Genomic DNA, 24,054 nt, shown 5'->3' on the forward strand with positions numbered 1-24,054 from the left:
ATCTTTGCAAGAGCCACTTTGTTCTTCCCAAACCTCTCTGATTAATTTCCTCAGCGAAGTAATTGTGCAGGAAGGACGGAAGCACATCTTTTTTTGTTGGTCTATTTTGTTACTGCCGCATCTAATTAGTTATTCTACGCTGAGTTACACAGGTGGGCAGGGGGCTCAACGGCCCTTTGTTCTTTTTAAAAAGTTTTCTCCATTAATAGATGTTCTCTAGCTATTTCACCAACTGACACCAAGCCTTGCCTCTGGTCTCTAATCAAAACCTGAGCACCGATTTTACATACATAAACTGACATTTACATTCAATCATCACCATAGCAACCATTACACAGAATTAGATACAACTTTCCCCCTCTAATATAATCTATTTCTGAAAAGAAAAAAAACTGCATTCATTTTAATGACAAATCCAAGCTATTCAAAAGATAGCAAAAAACCTATTTAGAAAAAAACCCCACTTAAATAGATGGTAATGAGGTTTAAAAGCTATATTTGGTTTCTAAGCCCTCTGCACCAGTCACTAGTTCCTTGGACTGGAGAAGGTACACTGTGAAAGTTTAGAAGATCTGGCCTCACTGTAGAAACTGCTGAGATCAAACAAGGCCAGACTCACAAGTGTGACAACCATCCCCCCCTGAGGTGCCCCCAAGGGAGGACTCCAAAGTAGGACAGAAAATTCTGTTAATTTCAAGGAGCTACGTTTACCATGTTGAAACAAAAGCAAACAAAAGGTTCAGTTTGACCATCAGTGTGTAATAGGGAAATGCCTTGAAGTCTCTAGGATTCAACTGCTCACAGAAGAGGGGCTACTCAAGTGCTCATACAGCACAAGCCTTGGTGGGAACATGCAAGACTACCCAAGAAATCCTACTCTCTCCTCAGTGAGTAGAAGAAAGACACAGATATTTACAGGTACTAGGAACATATGCTCTAAGTAGAAGAAGATCAGCAAAGGTATCTCTCGGAAATATTCCCATGACCAATAAAAACATACTTCCACCGATACTACCACCACTAGTGAATGAATGGCCACCCACCCATCTCATCACCTAGCTCCCTACTGCTGTCCGAAAATTAAGACAATGAAACTCAGTCATTTTTCCTAAGCCAAGCAACTTGATCTTACTTACAAACTAGCATGCAGTGCTCTCTGACAGCCCAGCTATTCGTTCGTTTGGTATTTAAAGAGCTCTGGGGGCCTCTAGACCTGCGTCTAATGCAAAGAAGAGATTCCAGTGAAGACTTCTTCTAACTCATCGTATGGCAAGTGTTTTGCACTAAAATGTCACAGAAAGTTTAACACATTTTCTCTGAATAAATATTCAAGATTGTCTGTCTACATAGGAGATAATGCCAGTCACAATGCCGCGCCATTTTTATGACCTCAGCCTAGGCACCAGAACTAACCTAGAAGCTGGTAATTAACGCTTCTGCTCATCAGATGTAATAGACCTTTGCAGAAGACACTGGAGATTTCTGAAAACGCCCTTCAACTGAAACGTCGCCACTTTGGAGAAAACAACTGACGTCAGAGACTGTGAAACCCAATAGGGCAGTTATTAAAGAGTCTCACTCTCTTCGTACAAAAGCTGACTAGTTAGACAATGTGAGAAAGAAGGGCATTGTTTCCAGATGTCTGCCAAAATAACTGCTATGCCTAGACATGAGAAAGTGTGTTCATTACATACAGTGTGTGTAAGGAATGTATGCGCTTTCCTCTTAGGTGTCCATAGTAGTGGATCCCTTGCACCTGTCTGGGGTCAGAGCCAAGGCTAAGTCTCAGCTCAGTGAGAAAAGATACCTTGATTCATTAACAAAATCTGACCTGGCGCAAGCAGGCTGCCCCATACAGTGTGTCCACCATACAAGATAGTCTAGACCATGGCTGGGGCCAGGGGTAACCTATGTGCCAATGAGCTACTGAGAAGGATGCATATTAGTGATCGGAGAGAAAATGCCAGTGCTCTCAAAGACCCATGAACCTGTGTCAACAATCGTAAGGGCTCTTAGAACAGCTGGAAAAATTCAAGACAAAGCAATTGCCTTCTAAGTAACTGTGAGAGGTGAGACCCATTCCAAAACATTCCATATTGGGAAAAATGCACCAAGACACATAAAAAGGGGCGAAAATGGTCATGGTCATGTGACTGGACATACCACATAGCCAATTAAGAAGCCATTCCAAGGATGAGGCAAAAATCCTTTTGTAAGAGCCACAGCGTCTAAACAATGTACACACTGCAGCCTACACTGGAGATTTCGCCTCCACTCTTTGCTTTTCTTTTAGCAAGGCTGTAGGAAGATCACAGCCTTCTGCCGTAGCCTCCTGACAGTGATACGGATGTGTGGCTTTTGTGGTCAAAGGGAGCAAAGAATGTCATATTGAGCATCTTAGAGCTGAAGACTTACTGCTTTTGAAAAAACATAAATATATCCACAAAAGCCACAAAAGCCAGCTTGCAAGTTACTTACATCTTGCTTTTTTCTCAGAGTTTCTTAGATGACCAGGGTCAGATCTCAAACAAGCCCCACATGCTCCCTGGTTGGTCATCCCGGTGGTCATCCACTTAGAGCAACACAAACCGATCACAGGATGTGAACTGAGTAAAGAGAACGCACTCCTCAGCCCTCCCCTAATTCTGAGGGCGGGCTTGCGGTCAGGCCCACCCACGTAGAAAGGGCGGTGACCATCACATCTGTTCCTAGGGTCTGATGCCAAGTTGCCCTGGTGCCACCTCTATAGCTGAGCTGGCAGCAAATGATGGTCTTCTGCGCTGAAAATGACAGCATCTCCTTTTGTCCCCATCACAGACAGAACTGTCACACCTAGTCCACACAACACAGGGTAGCATGTGACATGTGTGCCCATTGCTGAACTAGTGCTAGAGCCCAAATGCTAACTTAGCTCTAAGAAGCCTTTTGAAAAAGTATTTATTTACTATGTTTATGTATGTATGTGTATGTGCATGTACGTGCAGGGACAATGGATCCCCAAGAACTAGAGTTATAGGTGGTTGTGTGTGAGCAGCCATGTGGGTGCTGTGATCCAAAGCCATGTCCTCTGCAAGATTATCCATCTCTCCAACTCAGCTCTGAGGATTCCTGGGGGCAACTGCTATGCTTGCTGCGGAATCTGCCATCCCCCTGCAGCACCGCACTGCACACATCTCTCCTGGGCTCTCTGAGTGGGTGTTATATAATAAATATATATTAACGAGAGGGCAGCAGGATCGCAGGAGCACATCTGAAGCTGCTTCTGATTCTTTATTTAGATTGTGAGTGTTCCCAGGGTATTTCTTTTCTCAGTAAGTCAGGGTGTCGGCTGTTGGTGTAAATGTGTGACAGATAATGACTGTAACCCTGAGGAGACAGTAATTTAATCATTCTGCTCTAAAGCAGCTTTGACTGAAAGTAACGATGAATCTGTGTGCTAACCAAACTATACTTCCTAGGAGCTCCAAGTGCTCACACTGAGCTAGGCACAACAGAGAAGCCCATGGGATAACATACCGGCCCTGCTCCTCCAGAGCGTACAGTCTAGCTGGAGAACCAAACTGGATTTCCGTGTGAGTGGATGTTCCGTGAGGATACCCACTCTTGAGGTCTACAGGAAGTCAGAAAAGGAAAACCCACAGGTAGGAGAATCTGGAGTAGGGCTAGGGAGGCGGCTTGGCAGTGGAGTGTTTGCCTAGCATGTGCAAGAGTCTGGCTTTGATCACCCAAACCACAAATACTAGCAATAGCAGTAACTTAAAAAAAAAAATCAGAAGCTTTTAGGACATAGAGTAAAGAGCAGAATGAAAACAAAAAGATACAAATTTCTCCACCCTCTTTTCTTTCCCGATTTGTTTTACATGTGTAAGTGTGTGTGTGTGTGTGTGTGTGTGTGTGTGTGTGTGTGCAGAAGAGATCATAGGATCCCCTGGTTTTGGAATTACAGGTAGTTGTGAGCCATGCCACACGTGTTCTTGGTACTGAATTCAGGTCCCCTAAAAAGCAGGAAGTACTCAAGTGTGATCAAGAGCGATCTCTCCGGCCTCTTGGCGACATGGTACCATTTGTCATCCTCTGTGAAAGAACCCACGGTTTTCATACTATTCATCTCACCACCCTCAGCACAGCTTGGCTGCCTGACCAGGGCCAAATCTAGTCCTCACATTCGTTGCTTTGCAATGCATGCATGGTCATCTAGTCAAGCTAAGGGCTATCATGCCTTTGTCAAAGGCAGGCCCGTTCTTGCCCTCTTAGCCATTCTTTCTTAATTTTTTAAAAATTTGTATTACATTTATTTATTTATTTAAAGTAAATGTGCGTGTATGTGTACACAACTCACAAGAGTAAATTCTCTCCTTCTACCACGTGGTAGGAACTCAAGTTATCAGGCTTGGCAGTCGGTGCCTTTACCAGCTGAACCATCTCTCCAACCCCATCTTCCTTTCTAAACCACACCTTGAATCTGCCCATCATCCCTTGCTTCATCCCATCAATGCTTTATGCAGAAACACGGGCCTGGAGAGAGGTGTCTTGGTAGGCAATGGTTGGGAGGCTAGTGAGAGCTGTTTGGAATAGACATTATGAGAAAACAGGAGTGGATCAGGGATAAGAATTTGCTGGAAGAAACCTTGCAGGATCACATACATTGTTTTCTCTTTGTTTACATGCCAGGAAGATATTGCTAGTTGAGGGACACACAACGCTGCCGCCTGTCCTGCAAACACTTCATGGCATTGTCACTGTGTGTCATAGGGCCAACCCTGCCTGCCAAGAGGTTTTGCTCCCTCTAACTGGCTTCTTTCTCACCCACACTGGTGACAAGGCCTCCCGTAAACACCCCTTCATGGTTCATCAACACTGATCGGAGAGGGGGTTGTGGATAACAATCAAAGGGCTAGAAGATGTCAGAGGAACTCAGCAGCTGATGTTATTGTCATAAAGCATTCATGCACCCATGGAAAATCTGTACTATCTCACCAGAAAATCTGATATGGATTCCATTTATTTTTAAATAAATAGACAAAAATTTCTTCTTGTGATCATACCCAATATGCTGTTCAGGAATATGTATGTATTGTGGAAGGATTAGATCAAGTTAGTAGCAGATGTACCACCCTAACCACCTCTCATTTAAGTAGGACGTGTAACCACTTAGTTCTCTACCTGCAGTTAATCTTGAATGAAAGGCCATGGGCTAATCCTCTAGCTGACAGTTCTTCCAAATGCCACCTTGGTCTAGACCCAGTGCTTTATTAAAATTAAAACAACAACAACAAAAACTCCACAAGTGTTCTTCCTTTACCCTCCCAGAATTCTGTCTTCAGCTCCTCCTGACTCTAACCCCTAACCTGCCCTGGGATCCAGACAACATGATGCCTGCTCCTCCATTAGCTCCTGCAGATGCTTTGGGAATTCTGTCTTCTTGAGCTCCTCTCTATGAGGACAGCAAAGTGTAGCCCGTAGAACTGAGTTCAGGGTGGAGGGCCTGGCTTCTGCCCATCTGTCTCTCCACTCCTCCTCTCCTGGGAATGGCCACTCTAGATAGATTCCAGTAGGAGTCTGTATTCTATCGACAAGGCTGGTTTTAGCATCGCCACTGTTCTGAAGAGTGACTGGAGACTTCATGCAGTATGCCACCTTGAGCTGTGGTCACCTCGGGCCTCCAGATCTTCTTCACGTAGTCCCTGGAAGCCAGCCTTTCCCCTTGTCAGACCACAGTGGTGCAGTGGGTTTGCTCAGGAGTTTTCCATGCAGTGTCAGAGGAAACCTGGGACCTCAACTATTGGCCCGGGGACACTGTTTCAACCTGTTGAGACTGTTTCTCGTTTCTCTTTATAACTCCATCACCAGTGGCAGAATTTCCCAACCGATCTCTCAAGTAGAATGAACTGCCCGTGTGTTAGGATGTTCAGCCCCTTAGTTCTTTGCTTAACGAAATGAAGTTTGGTGTTCTGAGCCATACAAGTGGCTTCCAACTCTGGCAACCTTGCTATTTCTTAAGTATCTCTATTCCAATGCCCTGTAGTCAGCATGACCTTAAGAAGCCACCTTTTTACAACATAAAATAATTGACTAGCAAAATCAACTCATTTTCAAAATTGGTCCCTACTTAAATACCTCTCATATATTAGCCCATTTTTTAAAATTTATCATTCATTTCCTTATTTGGGGAGTGGTGTACAGCACACATATTGAGGCATGCACAGAGAGGTCAGAGGACAACCTCAATGAGTCGGTTCTCTCCTTCTACCACGGGGGTTCCAGGGAAGGAACACAAGATGAAAGGTTTGATGACAAGCATCTTCACACGCTGAGCAACCCCATAAGCTCTGCTTGGTCAGTTCTGATGCATCCTTACGCGCTGAGCAACCCTAGCAGCTCTGCTTGGTCACTTCTGATGCATATACTCATGCATGTAACTATTTTAATGCTTGCTCTCTATCAGACTTAAGATTTTTTTTCCACAATAAAATATAAATGCAAAGCCACTTGATTTTACAAGAAATTCCAGATGTTGCAAAAGAAGCAGATGGAAGTATAAAGCTGATGGAAGTGATGTTTGGAAACTGCTGGATCTAACCAGAAGTGGTGGTGTATGCCTATCATCCCAATTCTACGCGGATGGAGGCAAGAGGATCAAGAGTTCAAAGTTATTCTTTCCTACTTAATGAGTTCAAGACCAGTATGGACTACACACACACAGAAGTGTCACTAAAGCACTGTCATCTGTACCTTCTGAACAAACCAAAACTGATAGGAACACATTCTAATGGTGACCAGAACTGAACACAGTGGTACATGCCTTGGACCCCCGCTGTTAGCAGGCTGAGGCAGGAGGGTTAAGAGTTCAGGACCTGCTTGGACTATTAAGCAAGGCTGCCTCAAAATAAACAAATGACAAGAATACACACAATGATAGAGATTAGGCGTTGGAAAAAACTGAGGAAGTTGAACATGCTATGAATTATATTTCATCAGTTATTCTAAAAAGTGAATTTGATCTAAGGAAAACCATATTGTTCTAGCATAAAACTGTACCAGAAAAATTCAGAAAGATATATCCAAGCTCCCTGCAAGAGGCACAGAAAACAGTTGGTTCAGTCTTGGTGTGGCTCTATACAATTAAGACCACGTTTAATTTTGACTTTTTGGTTTCCTTTTAAAAATGAAGGTCTTGATCAAATTCTTTTTAGTGGTGTGTGTGTGTGTGTGTGTGTGTAACTAATGTTTGTCATATATGTGTAGATGTCAGAGGACAACTTTCAGTGTCTGCCTTCCTCCCACCAGCAAGCACCTTTACCTCTCAGCCGTCTCACCAGCTCCAACCCAAATCAAACATCTTCAAATTTACTATTTTTTATTTGTTTATTGGTTTTTTGAAAGAGGGTCTCATTATATAGCCCAGTCTGGTCTGTAACTCACCACATAGCCCAAGCTGACCTTGGATTCTCAATCCTCCTGCTTCAGCCTTCTAGGTCCTGGGGCATCTGCAGACCTGTGCCATACCCAGGAAACACACTGGTTCTAAAGGTTAAAACAAGGGCCTTACACATATCAGAAAATATTCCTTCTATGGAGTCAAGCATTTCTCGTGAAATTTAAGTACACGCCTTTTAGCTACCCACTCTCCAGGAAAAGCTGGCTTCTGAATGAGTGCCCCCAAGCCAGTATTGCTGCCACCACTGTAGATTTAGCCACACCCCATCCTGTCTCCTGTGGAAACAAAGAAAAGGTTTTGCCCTCTGATTGTTCCAATGCAGGCCTTCAAAAATCTCAAGATGTTCTCATGTTTGAGAAACAGCGTTCACCATGACAAAGTCAAATCCGCTAACAACTTCTCGTCAGACAGAACTTGAAATTCCCCACTCATTCCATTCAGTAGTTTAACAATGTATGGGGGACTTGCAATGTGGCAAGGACTGTTTTACCTCTTGGAGTTAGTGAACTAAGCCCTGGCTCTCCTGAGATTTACTTAATGAATAGTACAAAAATTAAAAAACAAACTTTATAAGTAAATAAATAGATATAAGAATGAATAGATGGATGAATGGATGAGTGGATGGATAGATAGGTGGTTAGGTGGGTGGATGGATGGATGGATGGATGGATGGATGGATGGATGTGTGGATGGATGGATGGTGAATGAATGGATGAATGATGAATGGATTATGGGTGGATGGGTGGATGGATGGATGATGAATGGATTGTGGATGGTTAGATAGATGATGGATAAATAGATGGATTGGTGGATGTGTGGATGGATAAATGGATGGATGGATGGGTGAGTGGATGGATGCATGCATGGATAGATGAGTGGATGGATGGATGGATGGATGGATGGATGATGGATGGATGGATGATGGATGGATGGATGGATGGATGATGGATGGATGGATGATGGATGGATGGATGGGTGAGTGGATGGATGGATGGCAGGTGGGTGGTGTGGGTAGATGGATGGATGAATGGGTAGATGAGTGAATGGGTAGATGGATGAGTGAATGGATGGGTGTATGAGTAGACAGATGAGTGGGTAGATGGATGTCTATGTAGGTGGATGTCTAGGTAGGTGGATGTCTATATAGGTGGACGTCTATGTAGGTGGATGTCTAGGTAGGTGGATGTCTAGGTGACCAAATGGGTAGGTAGGTGGGTGAATGGCTGAATGGATGGACAGCTAGGTGGCAGGAAGGGTAGATGGCTGGCTGAATGACTGGGTGACTGAATGATTAGGTGGCTGGATGAATAACTATACTTAGTCTTATTCCTTTGCCTCCCACTAAAACGGAAAACAGTTTTTAGTTAAGTAAAACAGTTAAGGACAGAATAGTCTCTTCTCTGATGTGAAAATATCTGTTGTGAGCCTGCATGGGCTTGTTTTTTGAACTTTCTCCTCTGGGCTTTTGCTTAGCTTGCCTTCAACTAAAACCACCAGGCCGTACAAATACTGCTCTGGAAACAGACTCATATTTTTAATGGTTCCATCGTTTTTCTTGGATTTTTACATTGACTCTAGTTGATTTTCTTTCTCTGTGTATTAATTTTCTACTTAATCTTTGGTCCATTTTTCCAAACAGCACACATGTATATAAACTAGAGACTTTTCAAGCTGTGGGACTATGTCAGTATGCAAATAGCAGCATCCCGCAGTCTAGAAACACGCAAGATACTAGCTTAAAACGGAGTGCCTGAGGAATGCTACTCTACTGTTATACTGTTCTAATCACTATTCTGAGAAAATGATTACCTGAGAGCCATGCTTAACTCTGGGTTGCCAATAATAACCCTGAGCAGAATATCTGCAGTAAATATAAGCCAGGCCCATTCTCTTTTTTCAGGATGGATACTCAAGGCACACATCCTTCCCTTAAAAGATGATGTAAGTAACTATTCTAAAAGGATTTTCAGGAATGTTGGAACACCTCCCTGAGTTAAAGGGAGCCTTCTGGCTTCTCTTGGCAGTTGGTTAGTGTGTCAGTGGCTGTTGAATGCCCTCCTCCTGGTATGACACATGAACTCCATTAGGGTAGGATTTGAATCTCACTCTTTGAGCAAGTTTCTTTTGGATCGTATGTGATGCCTCACCCATGAGAGTCATTCCATAAAGTTCAATGATAGCTTTTGGATAGAAATAAAAACTGTCTCCTTTCTGCCCCTCATCCTAAGAGTAAAGGAATCTAAGCCATCTGCAACCTACTTTGCTCAAAGAATTGGGATAGGCGACTCCAAAGTTTTCTTCTCTGTTGTTCATATTCTGTCTTTCTACCTTGCTTGCTCTACTTCTCAGTTTTCCCACCAAAAACTCTAAAGTTTGATGGCTTCCGGAGTATGGGCAATGTCTAGTTACCCAAATAACCTTGACCACAGGGAGGAATGGAGCAATGTAACATTTAGTATTTATATAATCCATGAGGACTCAGAATTCCAAATGACTTCAAAACAAAAATAAATCTTTAGACTGCTGGATTATGGTACAATAGTTTCAGTACTGCATGTTTCCTAAAAGACATCTCACAAAAGTATAAACCACATCTGGAGACCTCTGGAAACAAACCAAGACAAATGCATCAGAACATGAAAGGAGCGTGGGTCAGAACAAGTAACAAGTTGGCTAGTCTGGGGAATATCAGGTGGAAATATCCTAGAACAGAAATGTTTTCCCACATTTTATATGACCAAAAACGCATATCAACAGCTGATCAGTGGTGGCACACGCCTTTAATCCCAGAACTTTGGAGGCAGAGGCAGGGAGATCTCTGAGTTCGAGCCCAGCCTGGTCTAGAGAGTGAGTCCAGGACAGCCAGGGCTACACAGAGAAACCCTATCTCAGAAAAAAAAATCAACATCCTATATATACATCGTTATTTTTAATGCATGTCCTATTTGACTACGGATACAGTTTCCGCCATTAGCTCTACATGTAAGTGGAAAGTTACTTTAGTCTAATTTAAAGTAGAACACTTTCATTTCATCATAGGCCTCCTTCTCTGTTTCCTGTGTTATCAGATGTTCACGAAGGAGCCCACAGGCTGCTTGTGAAACTAGCACCTTGTTGGACAAAATGTGCAGGCTCTCCCACATTATTTTATATAAGATCCTGATACAACTATAACTGTGGAAAGGTAATGGGAAGTTCACACACATTCAGATGACAAATTCCAAAAACAAAATTAAGCCGGTTCTAGAAGTTTCTTCCAAATTACAGATGCCTTCACTTTCATGATCCCTTTTTTGGAAAAAAAAAAAAAAAAAAAGGCACAATCTGATCTCGACTACTTATGGATCTGCATACATCCCAGTGGACTTCAGGTGGTTTTCCTCAGTTCTTTTATGGGATAAGCAGTTCCACATGCTTAAGTATAGGCACAAGATAAAATGAATGTACTCTACAGACCTACTTAGCTTTGGATAAACTGTTATAAACATCTGGATTGTATGTCCCAAGACAAACCACTCCACAGCAATGGTCAACAATGCAAAATCCACCAGTAATGTGGGCCCTGCGGTAGGATGAACAATGGGGAAATCTTCCTCTTCAACTGGGATGCTCAAAATGAGACCAAGTGTACCACAAACAGCCCCATACTGGTTTTTACCAACCATCGGTCCTTCTACCACTCATCAGGCACATACACGTATAAAACATCATCTGTAGGGACTATTAATTTTTATCAAGCATGAAAAGTAAAACCAGAAAGTCCCCACTTGTCTTTCTTCCTCAACACAAAAGAAGCCATTTTCCTCAATTACTGACTATATTCATTTTTCTGTGTCTTGTACGCAACGTGCCTTTTGTTCAAGTCTACATTTTGTAAACTGGTTAAAACAATAGTTTTCTGCCCAAAAGTCCATAGGGCAAGCTTAAATGTGGCTGTAGTGATTTTCTCTAAATAGGCAAGTCGAGAGTCATTCACAGTATTAAACCATCCTACTTGGGGGCTCTCAGCCATACTCTTGGTCATGTGACTGACTGGTGGAAACTAAATTGAAAAGCTGTGAAAACCGGTAATGGGGGAAATTAGCAGAACTGCTCTGTCATGCTCACTTGCCCTCATTTCCCCTGTCCCCATCATCATCCTAAGAACCCACATGTGTGTATCTTCCTGCAGAACACAGGAAAATGTTAGCTGCACAGGCCTTACCATCCCATAGGATAAAGGTGTGATGCTACCATCTAAGATTGAGCTGCTAATGTCCATAAACTGAAAGCAACCACTAAGAAATCACTTCAGGCTTTGCTTAAGCCCTGCTGTAAAGAATGACTTCTTAGCCGAAATGAATGCACTGTAAATATACTTGGTGGCGTTTTAGGAAAGTCTCACTTTGAGACACAGCAAGAGAAGAGAAAGTATGTAAAATGCTATGGAACCAAAATCATGGGATTTCATGGCTATAAGCGTCTGGGGTGCCAACTCATATCTCTATACCAGCCCCACCCTAGAATTTTAAAGAGGACAAGAAGAGGTCCAGAGTAGCCAAGTGACTTGCCAGCTGCAGCTAGTGTCCATCTATGCACTTTAGGAGTCCCCACAGAGACTGCAGCAACCTAAGAGGTCATCAGTACAAATGTAACAAGAGTCAAATCCTATTGACTCTCTTAGAAACAGCAGTTCCCTCTTCACAGGCATGGGCCACACAAGGTGAGAGACAGTGCAGACTTGGCAGCAATGGCACAAACCAACGCTACGTCACTTCCTCTTACCAGAAGACCTGTCTCGGGGTGGGGGTGGGGGGAAAGGCCAAAGGGGTTTTCACAAGGAACTCAATCTTCAGTTCAGCCTACTTGGAACAGAGGACAAAAAAACCAATACCTTCCTCTACATATACAAAATCCCCACGATCATCATTGTTTTCTCAAAGGTTCCTAACTGAAAGGAAATTATAAACATAGGAAAAATAAAACATTGGGGAAGCATCTACAGCAAAAGTTCAAAATGCCTTCCATCTACCCAGAGTACCCTTCTGGGACAGTTTCTTGTGTGTCTTCTAGAAAGAAACTAAGAGCATATCCTCATAGATGCACGTATCAGCATGGATAAGTACTCCTTTTAAATGTCTAACTAAGATTATAGAGGTACACTTTTCTGTCTCTTGTTTCTCCCCTTTAATCAGTTTTATTGGTTTCCGTATCCGCATGAAGAGAGCTGTCCGGGTCTTGGTGGAGTCTGCGGCAGTCTGCCTCACTGACAGACAATAACCTACTCGGCCAGGACCCGAAGAGCAATCAAGTGCCCCAGTGTGATTCAGTCTTCACAAAGGCTGCCAGGAGCTCCGTCTCACCACTTCAGGTGGTGACTGGTCATTAGCAAAGGCAGAATCCCTATTGTTCAGCAGACACAATTTGTGTTAACACTGAACTTCTAGACCTTGGGAACACAGCAAAGCAGGTGACAAAATACAGAAAGATTGAGCACAGAGATGGGTAGGAGTGCATAGAGCTCTTCCAAAGGACCTAAGCTCAGTCCCGGCACCCAAGTCTGTCTGCTCACAGCCGCTTCCAAGGATCCAGTGCCCTCTTCTGGCCTCCTCACACACTACACTCACATGCACATACACAGACACAGAAATAATACACATCATTTAAAATAATTTCAGAAATACAGAAAGTTTCAAAAATGGGGGGAAACTTACTGGGAAAGAACACACACAAAGAAAAGAGACCAGAGAGAGAAGAAGAGGATGAAGAAGAGAACCATACAACATGACAGCAGCTGGCAAGTACTCATCAAAAACTCCTCAGTGACTTACTGCACTGATAAATAATTGAAGGAGCTACGGTAGACATGTTTTAAAGCACATGCCATGTGACTCATCTCTCCTGCTCCCTGAGTAGCTCTTATACTTAATGTCTATTAAAATAAAAATAGACTGAACTAAATAAATCCGAAGATTAATTTTGCCTATCTTTTTAGAGCAATTTTTTTTCTAACAGCAACTACTAGAAAATTTCCCATTTCCCATGCAACATGCACTGTGTGTATCTTAGACTGTGCTGGGATGTAGACACAGGGCAGCAGGTCTCACCTGACCCCAGAGTGGGGCTCTGGGAGAAGCCTAACAAGCACCATCAGAGGAAAGATTGACCCTGTCAGCTGGATAAAGAAGTAGCTAGATGTCGGGCGGTAGTGGTGCACACCTCTAATCCCAGCACTCGAAAGGCAGAGGCAGGCGGATCTCTGTGAGTTCGAGACCAGCTTAGTCTACAGAGTGAGTTCCAGGACAGGACAGGCTCCAAAGCTGCAGAGAAACCCTGTCTCGAAAACCCAAAAGAAAAAAAGGAAAGGAAGGAAGGGAGGGAGGGAGGGAGGGAGGGAGGGAGGAAGGGACGGAGGGAGGGAGGGACGGAGGGAGGGAGGGAGGGAGGGAGGGGGGAAGGGAGAGAGAGAGAGAGAGAGAGAGAGAGAGAGAGAGAGAGAGAGAGAGAGAGAGAGAGAGAGAGAGAAAGGAGCTAGACACCAAACTGAAGATCAGACATGCCTGGCCCTGATCTTCTACGGATGAAAAGGCTGTGACCTTTGTGACCTTGAGCAAAGCATGGTGTTTCTGGGACCTTGCTTCTGTCATCTTGAAGATGAAGTTGATATCAGCATTGCCTCATAGAGAAGCCACAGGGATCAAACGAAGTGATGTCTAGAGCAGGGCATCTCAGGAATAAGAGACTGTGGATCCCTTCTGAGTTCTACTAACAATGGTCCCAGGGGAAACAAGAATCAAAAAACATACTGAAACAACACAGGAAGAAACAAGTGGGTAAAATACCTACATCTAAGCGGAGTGTGCTGGCTACAACCTTTAATCCAAGCACTTGGGATGCAAAAGCAGGCAGATCTCTGTGGACTGGAGACCAGCCCGGTCTAGATATTGAGTTGTACACCGACCAGGTCTACATAACGCAAGCAAGCAAACAAATAAACAAACAAAATCCCTGTCTGATGACAACATTCCCACCTACGTTAATTTACAAAGACAGGTAGAAGCTTGAGATTCCTGCCCCAGAGGCCTTCAGTAACGCCATACTACCTTCCCACAGCAGCCCAGCAGTCACTCTCAACTGAAGGGCACACAGAAACCCTCTCTGAAAGAGCACCGACATCTGAGTGAAGGGAGAGGTGAAGGGTGAAGTCCATTGGGCAGCGAGCTGATAGAGCAATGTGTGGGGGTGGGGGTCACCCTTACCACCCCCTGCCCCTGGAGCACACAACTTTGTGGGGAAATTCCATGGGCACTGGCCTTTCCTTGGGCATGGGTCTTTATTAACTGTTCCAGGTACGCTTGGCAGTAAGTCGCATAGCTTGGAGAGCAAACAGTGGCCCTGGTTCCACAGGACGGTCATGGGGCTTGTCAGGGGAAAGCATAATGACATTCGGACAGACTGTAGCTTTGTGGTGGCCCCAGAAAGATTTCACTCTCCCAGCTGGGGAGCCTCCTTCCCCAAAGCACAAATCGTTTCAAAGGGGAAAGTATGAAGAAAGCACCTGAGGGGGGTGGGGGGACGAGGCTATGATAAGGAGCTGGCTGCAGAGTCATCTAAACCACGACCCAGAAAGATCGAGATCGAAAGTCCGCAGCCGCACAGGACCGTGGGACAAAATGTATCCAGTCCAACAGATCTCAGGCCAGCTCCAACCCCTCTGCCTCAAGGAAGCCCAGAAGTCATCCATAACTTACCATCCACGATGCCACCACACAGAGCGAGCACAGCAACTTCCCCTTCTCTGAGAGGGTCTGACTTCTCTGAGGGCCTGTGCCAATAAGTTACAGCCAAACTCTGAGCCCCTGGGACTGCTGCCCCGTGACTTCCCGGAACAGCCCTCGGTTTGCTGCCTCTTCTGACCAGAAGAATTGAATAGTGGAACAGCAGGCCCCAGACAGAGCCCAGACCTGCCGAGTAAACTGCCCCTGAAGCATTTTAAAATTCATATTCCAGGGCTGACCCCAGAGACTTGGGTTCAGTGGCTCAGGGGTGGAGTCCTGCATACAAACACTGTCAGGGCTCTGCCTGGTCTGGGAATCTGTGGTTTCGAGAGCAGGCAGAGGCCTCAGTTTCCTCTGCTCTTTTCCCTTACTTCATTTCTAGTCTGAACAAGAAAGAGGAAGGTGGGGAAGGGAGACAGGAAAATACAAGGCAAAGAGGGGAATATTCTAAAGCACAAAAACCTTCGGTGCTGAAGTGAGCTGCCTGTTCTTCACATGGGCATTGAATCTCCTGAGCCTCAGTTTCCCCATCTGTACAGTGGCAGTAAGACCATCTGCCCACCTACACTTGTGCGGGGATAAAAGCACATAGGATGTTCGATGCATTTTACTGAGTAACTGTCGAAAACAAGAAACTCACCCAGGCTAGAGATGCTCAGTGGGTAAGAGCACTGGCTGCACAAGCATGAGGACCCAAGTTAGTATCCCAGCACCCATTCCATTAAATACCAAAAAAAAAAAAAATGTTTTTAAAGCCATGTGCAGCCGTGTGTGCCCAGAATCTTAGTGCTATGGAAAGGAGACAGAGACAGGAGCCAGAACTGGCAGCTTGCTGGCTGTCAGTTTAGCTCCAGGTTCAGTAAGATATCCTATTGCAAATGAATAAGGCAGAAGGCAATTGATCAGGATACCCAACATCCTCCTTTGGCCTCTGTGAGCAAATGCACAGGCACCAGCTCCTGCGCACGCACACACACACACACACACACACCACACACATACACATTCAAACTTGTAACTTATTACTAGCTGTTTCATATATCAAACTAAACTGGGACACAAAGGGAAACCTTTAATAGATAAAGTTCAACAACCAAACCCACCGTAAAGCCATTGGTCAAGTCCATGGGGTGCAGGGACACTCCATGCAGGTGCTCCACTCTGTCTATGGGAGCAGTAGAGGAATACAAGAGGGAAAAAATCAACAGAGATTCACAAAATTAGGCATGAAGCATGTGAATATTCTCGTCATTTATTTGTGAGAAGGGAAAATAATTTTTAAAAACATTTTTATGCATTGTGATAAGCATATGTAACTTTTGTGGAAAATATCTCTTCTTATTTGAGAAAATGCAAAAAGGAATATTCCTCAGCCACCAAACAGTAGAAAATCCTGTCATTTACACTATGAATGAGCTGAGAGAACATTATGGTAAGGGTCGTGAGCCAGATTCAGAAAGATGAATACTGCATGAGCTCCCTTACACACAGAATCTAAAGAAGTCAGACTCACAGAAGTAGATTAGCCCGTGGTGGCCAGGGTTGGGAGGGGATGGAGGCTGAGGATGGCACTCCATCCAAAGGTTCACATGGAATCTAAAGAAGTCAGACTCACAGAAGTAGAGTAGCCCGTGGTGGTCAGGGCTGGGAGGGATGGAGGTTTAGGAATGGCACTCCATCCAAAGGTTCACACTGCAGTCTGGAAATGAATAAGCTCTGGGACTCTTTTGTGCAATACTGAAGTTAGAGTTAATAATACCATAGTGTTTACTTGGAGTTTGCAAAGAGTTCTCAACACACGCACACACACACACACACACAAAACACAACACCACAGGCGAGGGAGATATGTTAACTAATTTGACCATGCTAATTATTTTTACACTATATATGTATTATAAATCCTTATTTATGTACTTAGAGTACATTTAATTATATTTGTCAAGTAGACTTCAATAAAACTGGAAAGCAAAAACGAATGGAATGCTAATATCCACAAAGAAAACCAGATATAGACATTACCCTCTCATAGTTTCCCATGGGAACCAAAGCGGAAACACATCATAATTTTGGGTACCATGAGACCTCCTGAAACATGGAAGGTGTGGTGAAGCAGGGGAAGCAAGTAGAGGATAATGCAAATGAAGAAAGCAGACAAGGGCTGGGTTCTCAGTTGGTAAGGTACTCTGTGCGCAAGCCTAAGGACCTGAGTTCAAACCCCAACATCCACCTAAAAGCTAGACATAGTGGGGCTTGTCTGTAGTCTTAGTGCTGGAGAAATGACAGTGGGGGCAGTCAGTCTAGCCAATCTGTAAGTTCCAGGTTCAGTGAGAGAACCTATCTTTAAAAACAAGGTGGACAGCAATAGAGGAAGACACCAAAGGTCAATCTCTGGCCTCTGCACACCTGAACACACAAAGAGAATCAACAAACAATTTCAAAAGCAGATACAATCACTGCTGCAATGCTAAACAAAAGCTTTCGTGCCTATCTCCACTCTCAGCATGTGAGCAAGCATGTATATGGGCATATGTGCAAACACACACACAGAAGAGCCTTTGAAGCAAACTCAGTATCACCCACCACCGAGTTCTTTCCCACATAGTCTCACAGAATCTATTTTTGTATTCCAGTGAGACTTGCAGCAAAGAATAGAGCTTCGGTAAAAAGAGGAAATAATTGCTGTGCTATACCTCGGGTTTTCTCACTTCCTTATTTGAAAACAATCACCCAGCAAGTCCAGCAAAGAATCCAGAACAACAGGACAGCCTCCCGCACCGCCGTGCATTGTTCCTGGGAACTGAACTGGGTCCACTGGAAAGTTGCAGTGACTTGCTGTCTTCTTAGCAAGTGCTTCATGATATATTACAGCCCAGGGGACTGGAAGAACCTTCCACATCATCTGGTCCAACCCCATCATTTTACAGATGAAGAACTTGGAAGATAAACTCCAACACACTGCAGACTCTAATTAAAACATATGTTCAATTTTAAGGAGATTGCCAAACTTAGAGATATTGTAAAACCTCCAAAATATTTTTTCAAGAGATAGAAATAATTATCAATTATTAAGTGAAGAAAGAATAGAGATTAAAGTAGTATAGGAGCCCAATCTGAAAGTCAGAAGCATTTATATCTAGAGAACTGAAAGATTAAAACCTGCCAGAGTGAACACACAGACTTTGTAAGTAGAAGAGAACACTGGGGCTCCATGTTGAAAACTAATGGTTTAACCATCAAACACTGGTCTAACTTTATACCTAGACCAGCCAGTATACAGGAGCTGCCCTGGTTTCCAGAGAACTGAGGCTTTGAGAAAATGGCTCAGGCACAATGGCACTGTGACCAGTGGCCTGAAGGTGGTAGACCCTGGGCCACACCAGCAACAGCATAGGGGCTTGCTAGAAATGTAGATTCTTCAACTAACCAGGGCTCACAGACACCAGGGTGACAATCAGGGACCCTCTATGGGTCTGACTTAGGTCCTCTACAGATAAATTATGATTGTGTAGCTAGGTGTTTCTGTGGGATTCCTAACAGTGGGAGTGGGGGTGTCTCGGGCTCTTTTGCCTGCTCTTGGAACCCTTTTCCTTCTACTGAGTGGCCTCATCCAGCCTTGATAGGAGGGTCTGTGCTTAGTCTTACTGTAACTTGTTAGGCCAGGTTGATATCCTTGGAACGCCTGCTCCTTTCTGAAGGGAAAGGAGGAGGAGTGGATCTGGGGAGTGGGGAGTAGGGAGTGAGGGACTGGGAAGAGTGGAGGGGGGAACCACAGTTGGGGTGTAATGTATGAGAGAAGAATAAATAAATCAAATTTTAAAAAGAGAAATGCAGGTTCCTGAGTTCCACCCAACCTTCAGTCAACACATGCTACTAATAAGGTCCGCAAGTTCTTCTTTGCACGTGAAAATTTGAGAAGCATTTATTCAAATTCAAGTCCAACTGACTGTGTGTGACCACCAGCACTCTGAGTTCCCATCCCCCACTATTTCTTAATTCTATATGTCCCTATACCCATTGATTCTGAACAGCAGATTTCCCACTAAGCAGCTTATTTTAATTGCTTATTGAAATGATCTCGTTCCAACAATAGGTTGTTTGTTCTTGGAACAAAAGGACTACTGTGAAGAAATTCACCTTTCTGAAGCACTGGGAGGTGAAGCCTCACCGCACACTGCATCGTAGTCCAGAGTAAAATAGAGCAAATTGTAAGATACCAGAGGAGATGGATGTAGGCAGATGTCTCACCACTGAATGTTCCCAAATCTTATTAAAAGTATCCCTCTGTACTTTTTTTTTTTTTTTTTTTTTTTTTTTTTTTTTTTTGGTTTTTCGAGACAGGGTTTCCCTGTAGTTTCTAGAGCCTGTCCTGGAACTAGCTCTTGTAGACCAGGCTGGCCTCGAACTCGCAGAGATCCGCCTGCCTCTGCCTCCCGAGTGCTGGGACTACAGGCGTGCGCCACCACCGCCCGGCTCCCTCTGTACTTTTTAAGATTGATTTTTCCTACTTTCAGTTATATGTGCCATGTGTGTTTGTGTGCATGTATGTGCACGTGGGTATAGATACTCTAGGAACCCACAACTCCCAGAGGAGCTGAGAGCCACCTGAAGTGGGTACTAGGAACCAAACTCAGGTTCTCTGCTAGAGCAGTACAAGTTCTTTGCCTCCAGCACCCTATCTGGGACCTAACACGTTAAGCAAGCACTTTCTCAATGAGCTTCTTCTCAAACCTTTAATTTTTTTTTTAAGACAGGGTTTCTCTGTAGCTTTGGAGCCTGTCCTGGAACTAGCTCTTGTAAATTGGGCTGGCCTCGAACTCACAGAGATCTGCCTGCCTCTGCCTCCCAAGTGCTGGGATTAAAGGCGTGCACCACCACTGCCTTAACTTTTTTTTTAGGTTGTAAAACTTTCCTTCAGTTATGTAAGTATACGTTATATATTTTTAAATCTATCATTAAGATTACCTTGAAGCATACCAAAATATTAGCTGTTACCTTTTATGTTGTAGGATTATAGCTGATATTTTTGGTTGATTTTTAAATTTTTTTTTATTTTATTTTATCATTATTTTTATTGAGCTATTTATTTTTCTCCCCTCCCAATCTCTCCCCTCCCCTTTTACCCTCTCCATGGTCTCCATGTTCCCAATTTACTCCCTTTAATGTTTTTTAAAATATCGGCACAATCCTGTTTAAGAGACTAATGATGGGTAAATATTGTGAAACGGCAATCCTTCCAGGGAGCTCTGAATGATTGATTGGCAGATGACAGTGGCCAGCAATGACGCTGCATTGGGCCACTGCAATGAAGTCACCCTCGGGGAGGAGCAACTAGTGTGTCTGGGTTCTTTGTAAGTTTGCACGGCTCACAGCTCCCAAAAAGCAAAGAAACATGATCATGCATGTCTGCATGGTGCGCTTTTCCTGTCATTTCAAAGTTAAAATGAGCAAACTCTAGAAAACTGTTAACGGGGTCCCAAGCATTTCAAGTGAGTCATCTCTTGCATTAACACCAGTTATTTGCATTAATCCCAGCACTCAGAAGGCAGAGGCAGGAGGATCTCTGCGAGTTCACAGCCAGCCTGGTCTATAAGACTAATTCCAGAACAGGCTCCAAAGCTACAGAGAAACCATGTCTCAAAAAAACACCTGTTATTTGTATTACAAAGTGAGCACGACTCTATTATGCTGAGACCTGGTCATACTCACTGGTTACGTCACCCAGGAAGTAGGAAACCTCAGCTGAAGAACTGCCATCATCAGACTGACCTGTGAGCAGGTCTTTGGAGCATTTTCTTGATGAACGATTGTCTGGGAAGGGCTTAGCTGTGGGTTGGTGGTCCTAGATTGTATAAGAATGCAAGCTGAGCAAGCCTTAGGGAGTAAGCCAGTAAGCAGCATTCATCCGCTGGGTTCCGATTTGAGCTCCTGCCTGAAGTCCCTGCTTTAGCTTCCCTTGGTGATAGACTAAAACCTGGAAGCTGGAATAAATACCTTCCTCCCCCAGATGGCCTTTGGTCCGCATGCATTATCACAGCAACAGAACGCAAACCAGGACACAGGATTGCTGTTCTTGCTTCAGTCCTGGGGATTGAACCTCCAGCCTTGCACATAGTGTTCCGGAACAGGGCAACATTCTTAGCCCTCTTTGTACCTTACCCCACCCTAAAACAGAGTCTGGCCATGAACTTACTGTGTGTAGCCCAGGCCAACTTTGAACTTTGGATCTCCTGCTACTGTCTCTCAAAGAGCTGGGATTTCAAGCCTGTAGGAACCACGAGGCCCATCTTAGAGCTGGTAAATTCTGGCTTTGGATCAGGAAATGGAAGAGGGAGGTGAATGAGCTACATTAATGTTACACCTGGAACTACTGAGGCAACGGGAACTTGGGCCGGTAAGTGTCCAGCTTTCTTGGCTGGTGCCAAGTATGTAAGATCTCAAATGGCAAGAAAACAAGGCAGACACACAGTCTGCTCACAGCTCACAACGAAGGTCAAAAAGAAAAGACAAAAGGGGAAGAAAAGCTGTGACCTGCAACCATCCCAGTGCTCCTCTTCTGCTTCTGTTAATCAGAGTGTGTGTCATATCCTGGCCCCAGGGAAGTCATTAGCCCTGCAGAAAGGACTGGAAAGTTACCAGTTTGAAAGGAGAAGCAGTGCAAAGGACAGAAGATGGGCCGATGAGAAAAAAAGAGGGTTATTGCTCCGTAAACGGGTTCTTTTTGACATTTCAACAAAGCTATCAAGGTCACTACGAAGAAGAGAGTGGAAGCGGAGGGCAAGCTGGGAGGGCTGCAGTGATAAGAGCTGGCGGTCCAGCCAGTCACACCATAATCATCAAAGTCTCTCCTTCCTGTCCCTGCTTCGTAGTAGGGAACCTGGTTTCTGTGTCGTTCGAAGCAGAGAAAATTCTAGAAAGAAGGTTCAACCTATCCCATCTTAGAAATCTGGCTACTCTAAACCAAGAACTACTCTGGAGGATTGACTCCAGGGCCTTGCACGTGGTAGGAAGTACTCTCTCCCTGAGCTAGAGCCTCGGGGGACACCGGGTCTCTGAGGAGAGTTTTCCTCATTTTCTAACACAAATGTTCAAATAAAGATACTTCGCCTGGATCTAGAATGCCGCTCTTTGATTCCTCTTGAGCGTGCCTCTCTTTGCCATGAACCCTTACCTTCAGAAATGACTTTTCTCACAGCCGCCAGGTAGATCTCCGGCTCATCATCACAGGTGAGCTCCTGCCAGTGCGCCCATTCCGGAAAGAAGGTCTCAAAGTCCTCATCCCCGGACTGCACTCCGCACAGCAGCCGCACTACACGCTGCGGAGGGTGGAAGGCGCGCTGCAGCACCGGCAGCAGTCCTGGCTGGCAGAAACATTCCACCAACCCTGCAGAGAGTAGCACCAGTATGCACCGTGCATCCCGGAACACCCACAGGTCCTGGGCAGAGAAGGAGGTATCCGGGCCCAGCCGGTATGTCCGCATTTTCTGGCTGCGGACCTGGTGGCAGGATATGAAAAGGTCCTGTAAGTACTGGCACCATTCCTCCGCATCTGGGCTGTAGAAGATGAAAATGTCGCATCCTCGGCCCCACCCTGCAAGGAGACAGGGAAACTCGTTAATGCCTGCTCCTTCTTGGAGGCAATCTGAAACCGGGGAGACACACTATCCAAGAGGGCCTGGTACCTACAACTTCCCAGGAATACCTAATCCATTTGTCTAGCCCTTTTCCCTTCTTGCAGTCCACCAATGTGCCAGACACACCACACTCGTCACCCAAACACATGCCTGTGGTAGGATTTCGATCCATTTAGCCAATGACTTTTGGGACAGCAAGCCCTAGGGCGTGGTGTTGTCTGCTTAAGACAGTAAAAGCTGAGGGAGAGGGTCACAGCTCTCTTGGGTGATCAGAGCAGGCCGCCAACAGACCCTTGCCGTTGGTGCTCAATGTTGCTGCATTGAGTTACTTAGCCAGGGCTCACAGAGGTAGCCAGTAGCTGATCTGACCCTGAAACATAGTTCTGTTTCAAATACAGTGGTCGGGAACAAAGCAGTGAGATCAGACTGTGAGGGTCAGAATTCTGGTTCTGCCAACTAGCCACACAACTCCAGGAAAATCTTCCAGGCCTTAGTTTCCTTGTCTGGAAGTAGAAACAGCATGGCAATGACCTGTGTATCTCAGGCCAAGTTCTCAGCAAAGAGCTTGGAGTAGAGAAAGAACCCTCCGGAGTTGGAGACTGGTGTCATGATCCTCTCATTGACCGTGCATCAGTGTGACAGGAAACTGGTGAGTTGATACTTTGACCTTCTCTCCCCCACCGTTGGTCTGCGACAGGAGCTTTCTTCTCCTAAGGAAGCCCAGATTGGCAGAAACAAACAGGCCAAGAGGGCAGGGATGGAGTCACCTGGTCCTTATCCTTCACTTACAGGTGAAAGAAACACATTGTCTGAGAAGATGAAGGGGCTTACTCAGATTCACAATCAGTAAGTTAACAATAGAGCCAGGACCAACACTCATGGTGGTTCCCAGTCCAATCCTTTGCCCCAGCCTCTACTTCCTCCTATCAGGAAATAGGCCAAGACTCTTATAAAGGAGTCATGTCACATCTTCCAATGATCGAAGTTCAAAAAAGGTAGGCTCCTAACCTTACTGTGACCACTGTCCCACACCGTGGCTTTGACATCCTAGTCTGGAAATAATGCAGCATGGATGAACACAAAGTTACATGCATCCTATGATGAAGCAGGCTGGGGGAAGGGCAGGGGACCCTTCCTGAAACAGCGACCTAAGTGGTAGGTTTTCACAATGAAATGTCAGACCTGGGGGTGTTGAGGTGGCTCAGGACATAAAGGAGCTTGGTCA

At 44.7% G+C, this 24,054-nt stretch overlaps 1 protein-coding gene across 1 annotated transcript in view; it reads right to left on the reverse strand.

The window, feature by feature from the left end:
• Pik3ap1 (phosphoinositide-3-kinase adaptor protein 1) overlaps positions 1-24,054 on the reverse strand; it is a 118,997-nt gene that overhangs the window by 85,387 nt on the left and 9,556 nt on the right. Inside the window, exon 2 of the mRNA XM_038321867.2 lies at positions 22,367-22,786. Coding sequence (XP_038177795.1) covers positions 22,367-22,786 — 420 coding nt within the window. The remainder of the gene's footprint in view (positions 1-22,366; positions 22,787-24,054) is intronic.

The sequence above is a fragment of the Arvicola amphibius genome, chromosome 1 (assembly GCF_903992535.2).
Source record: "Arvicola amphibius chromosome 1, mArvAmp1.2, whole genome shotgun sequence".
Lineage (NCBI taxonomy): Eukaryota > Metazoa > Chordata > Mammalia > Rodentia > Cricetidae > Arvicola > Arvicola amphibius.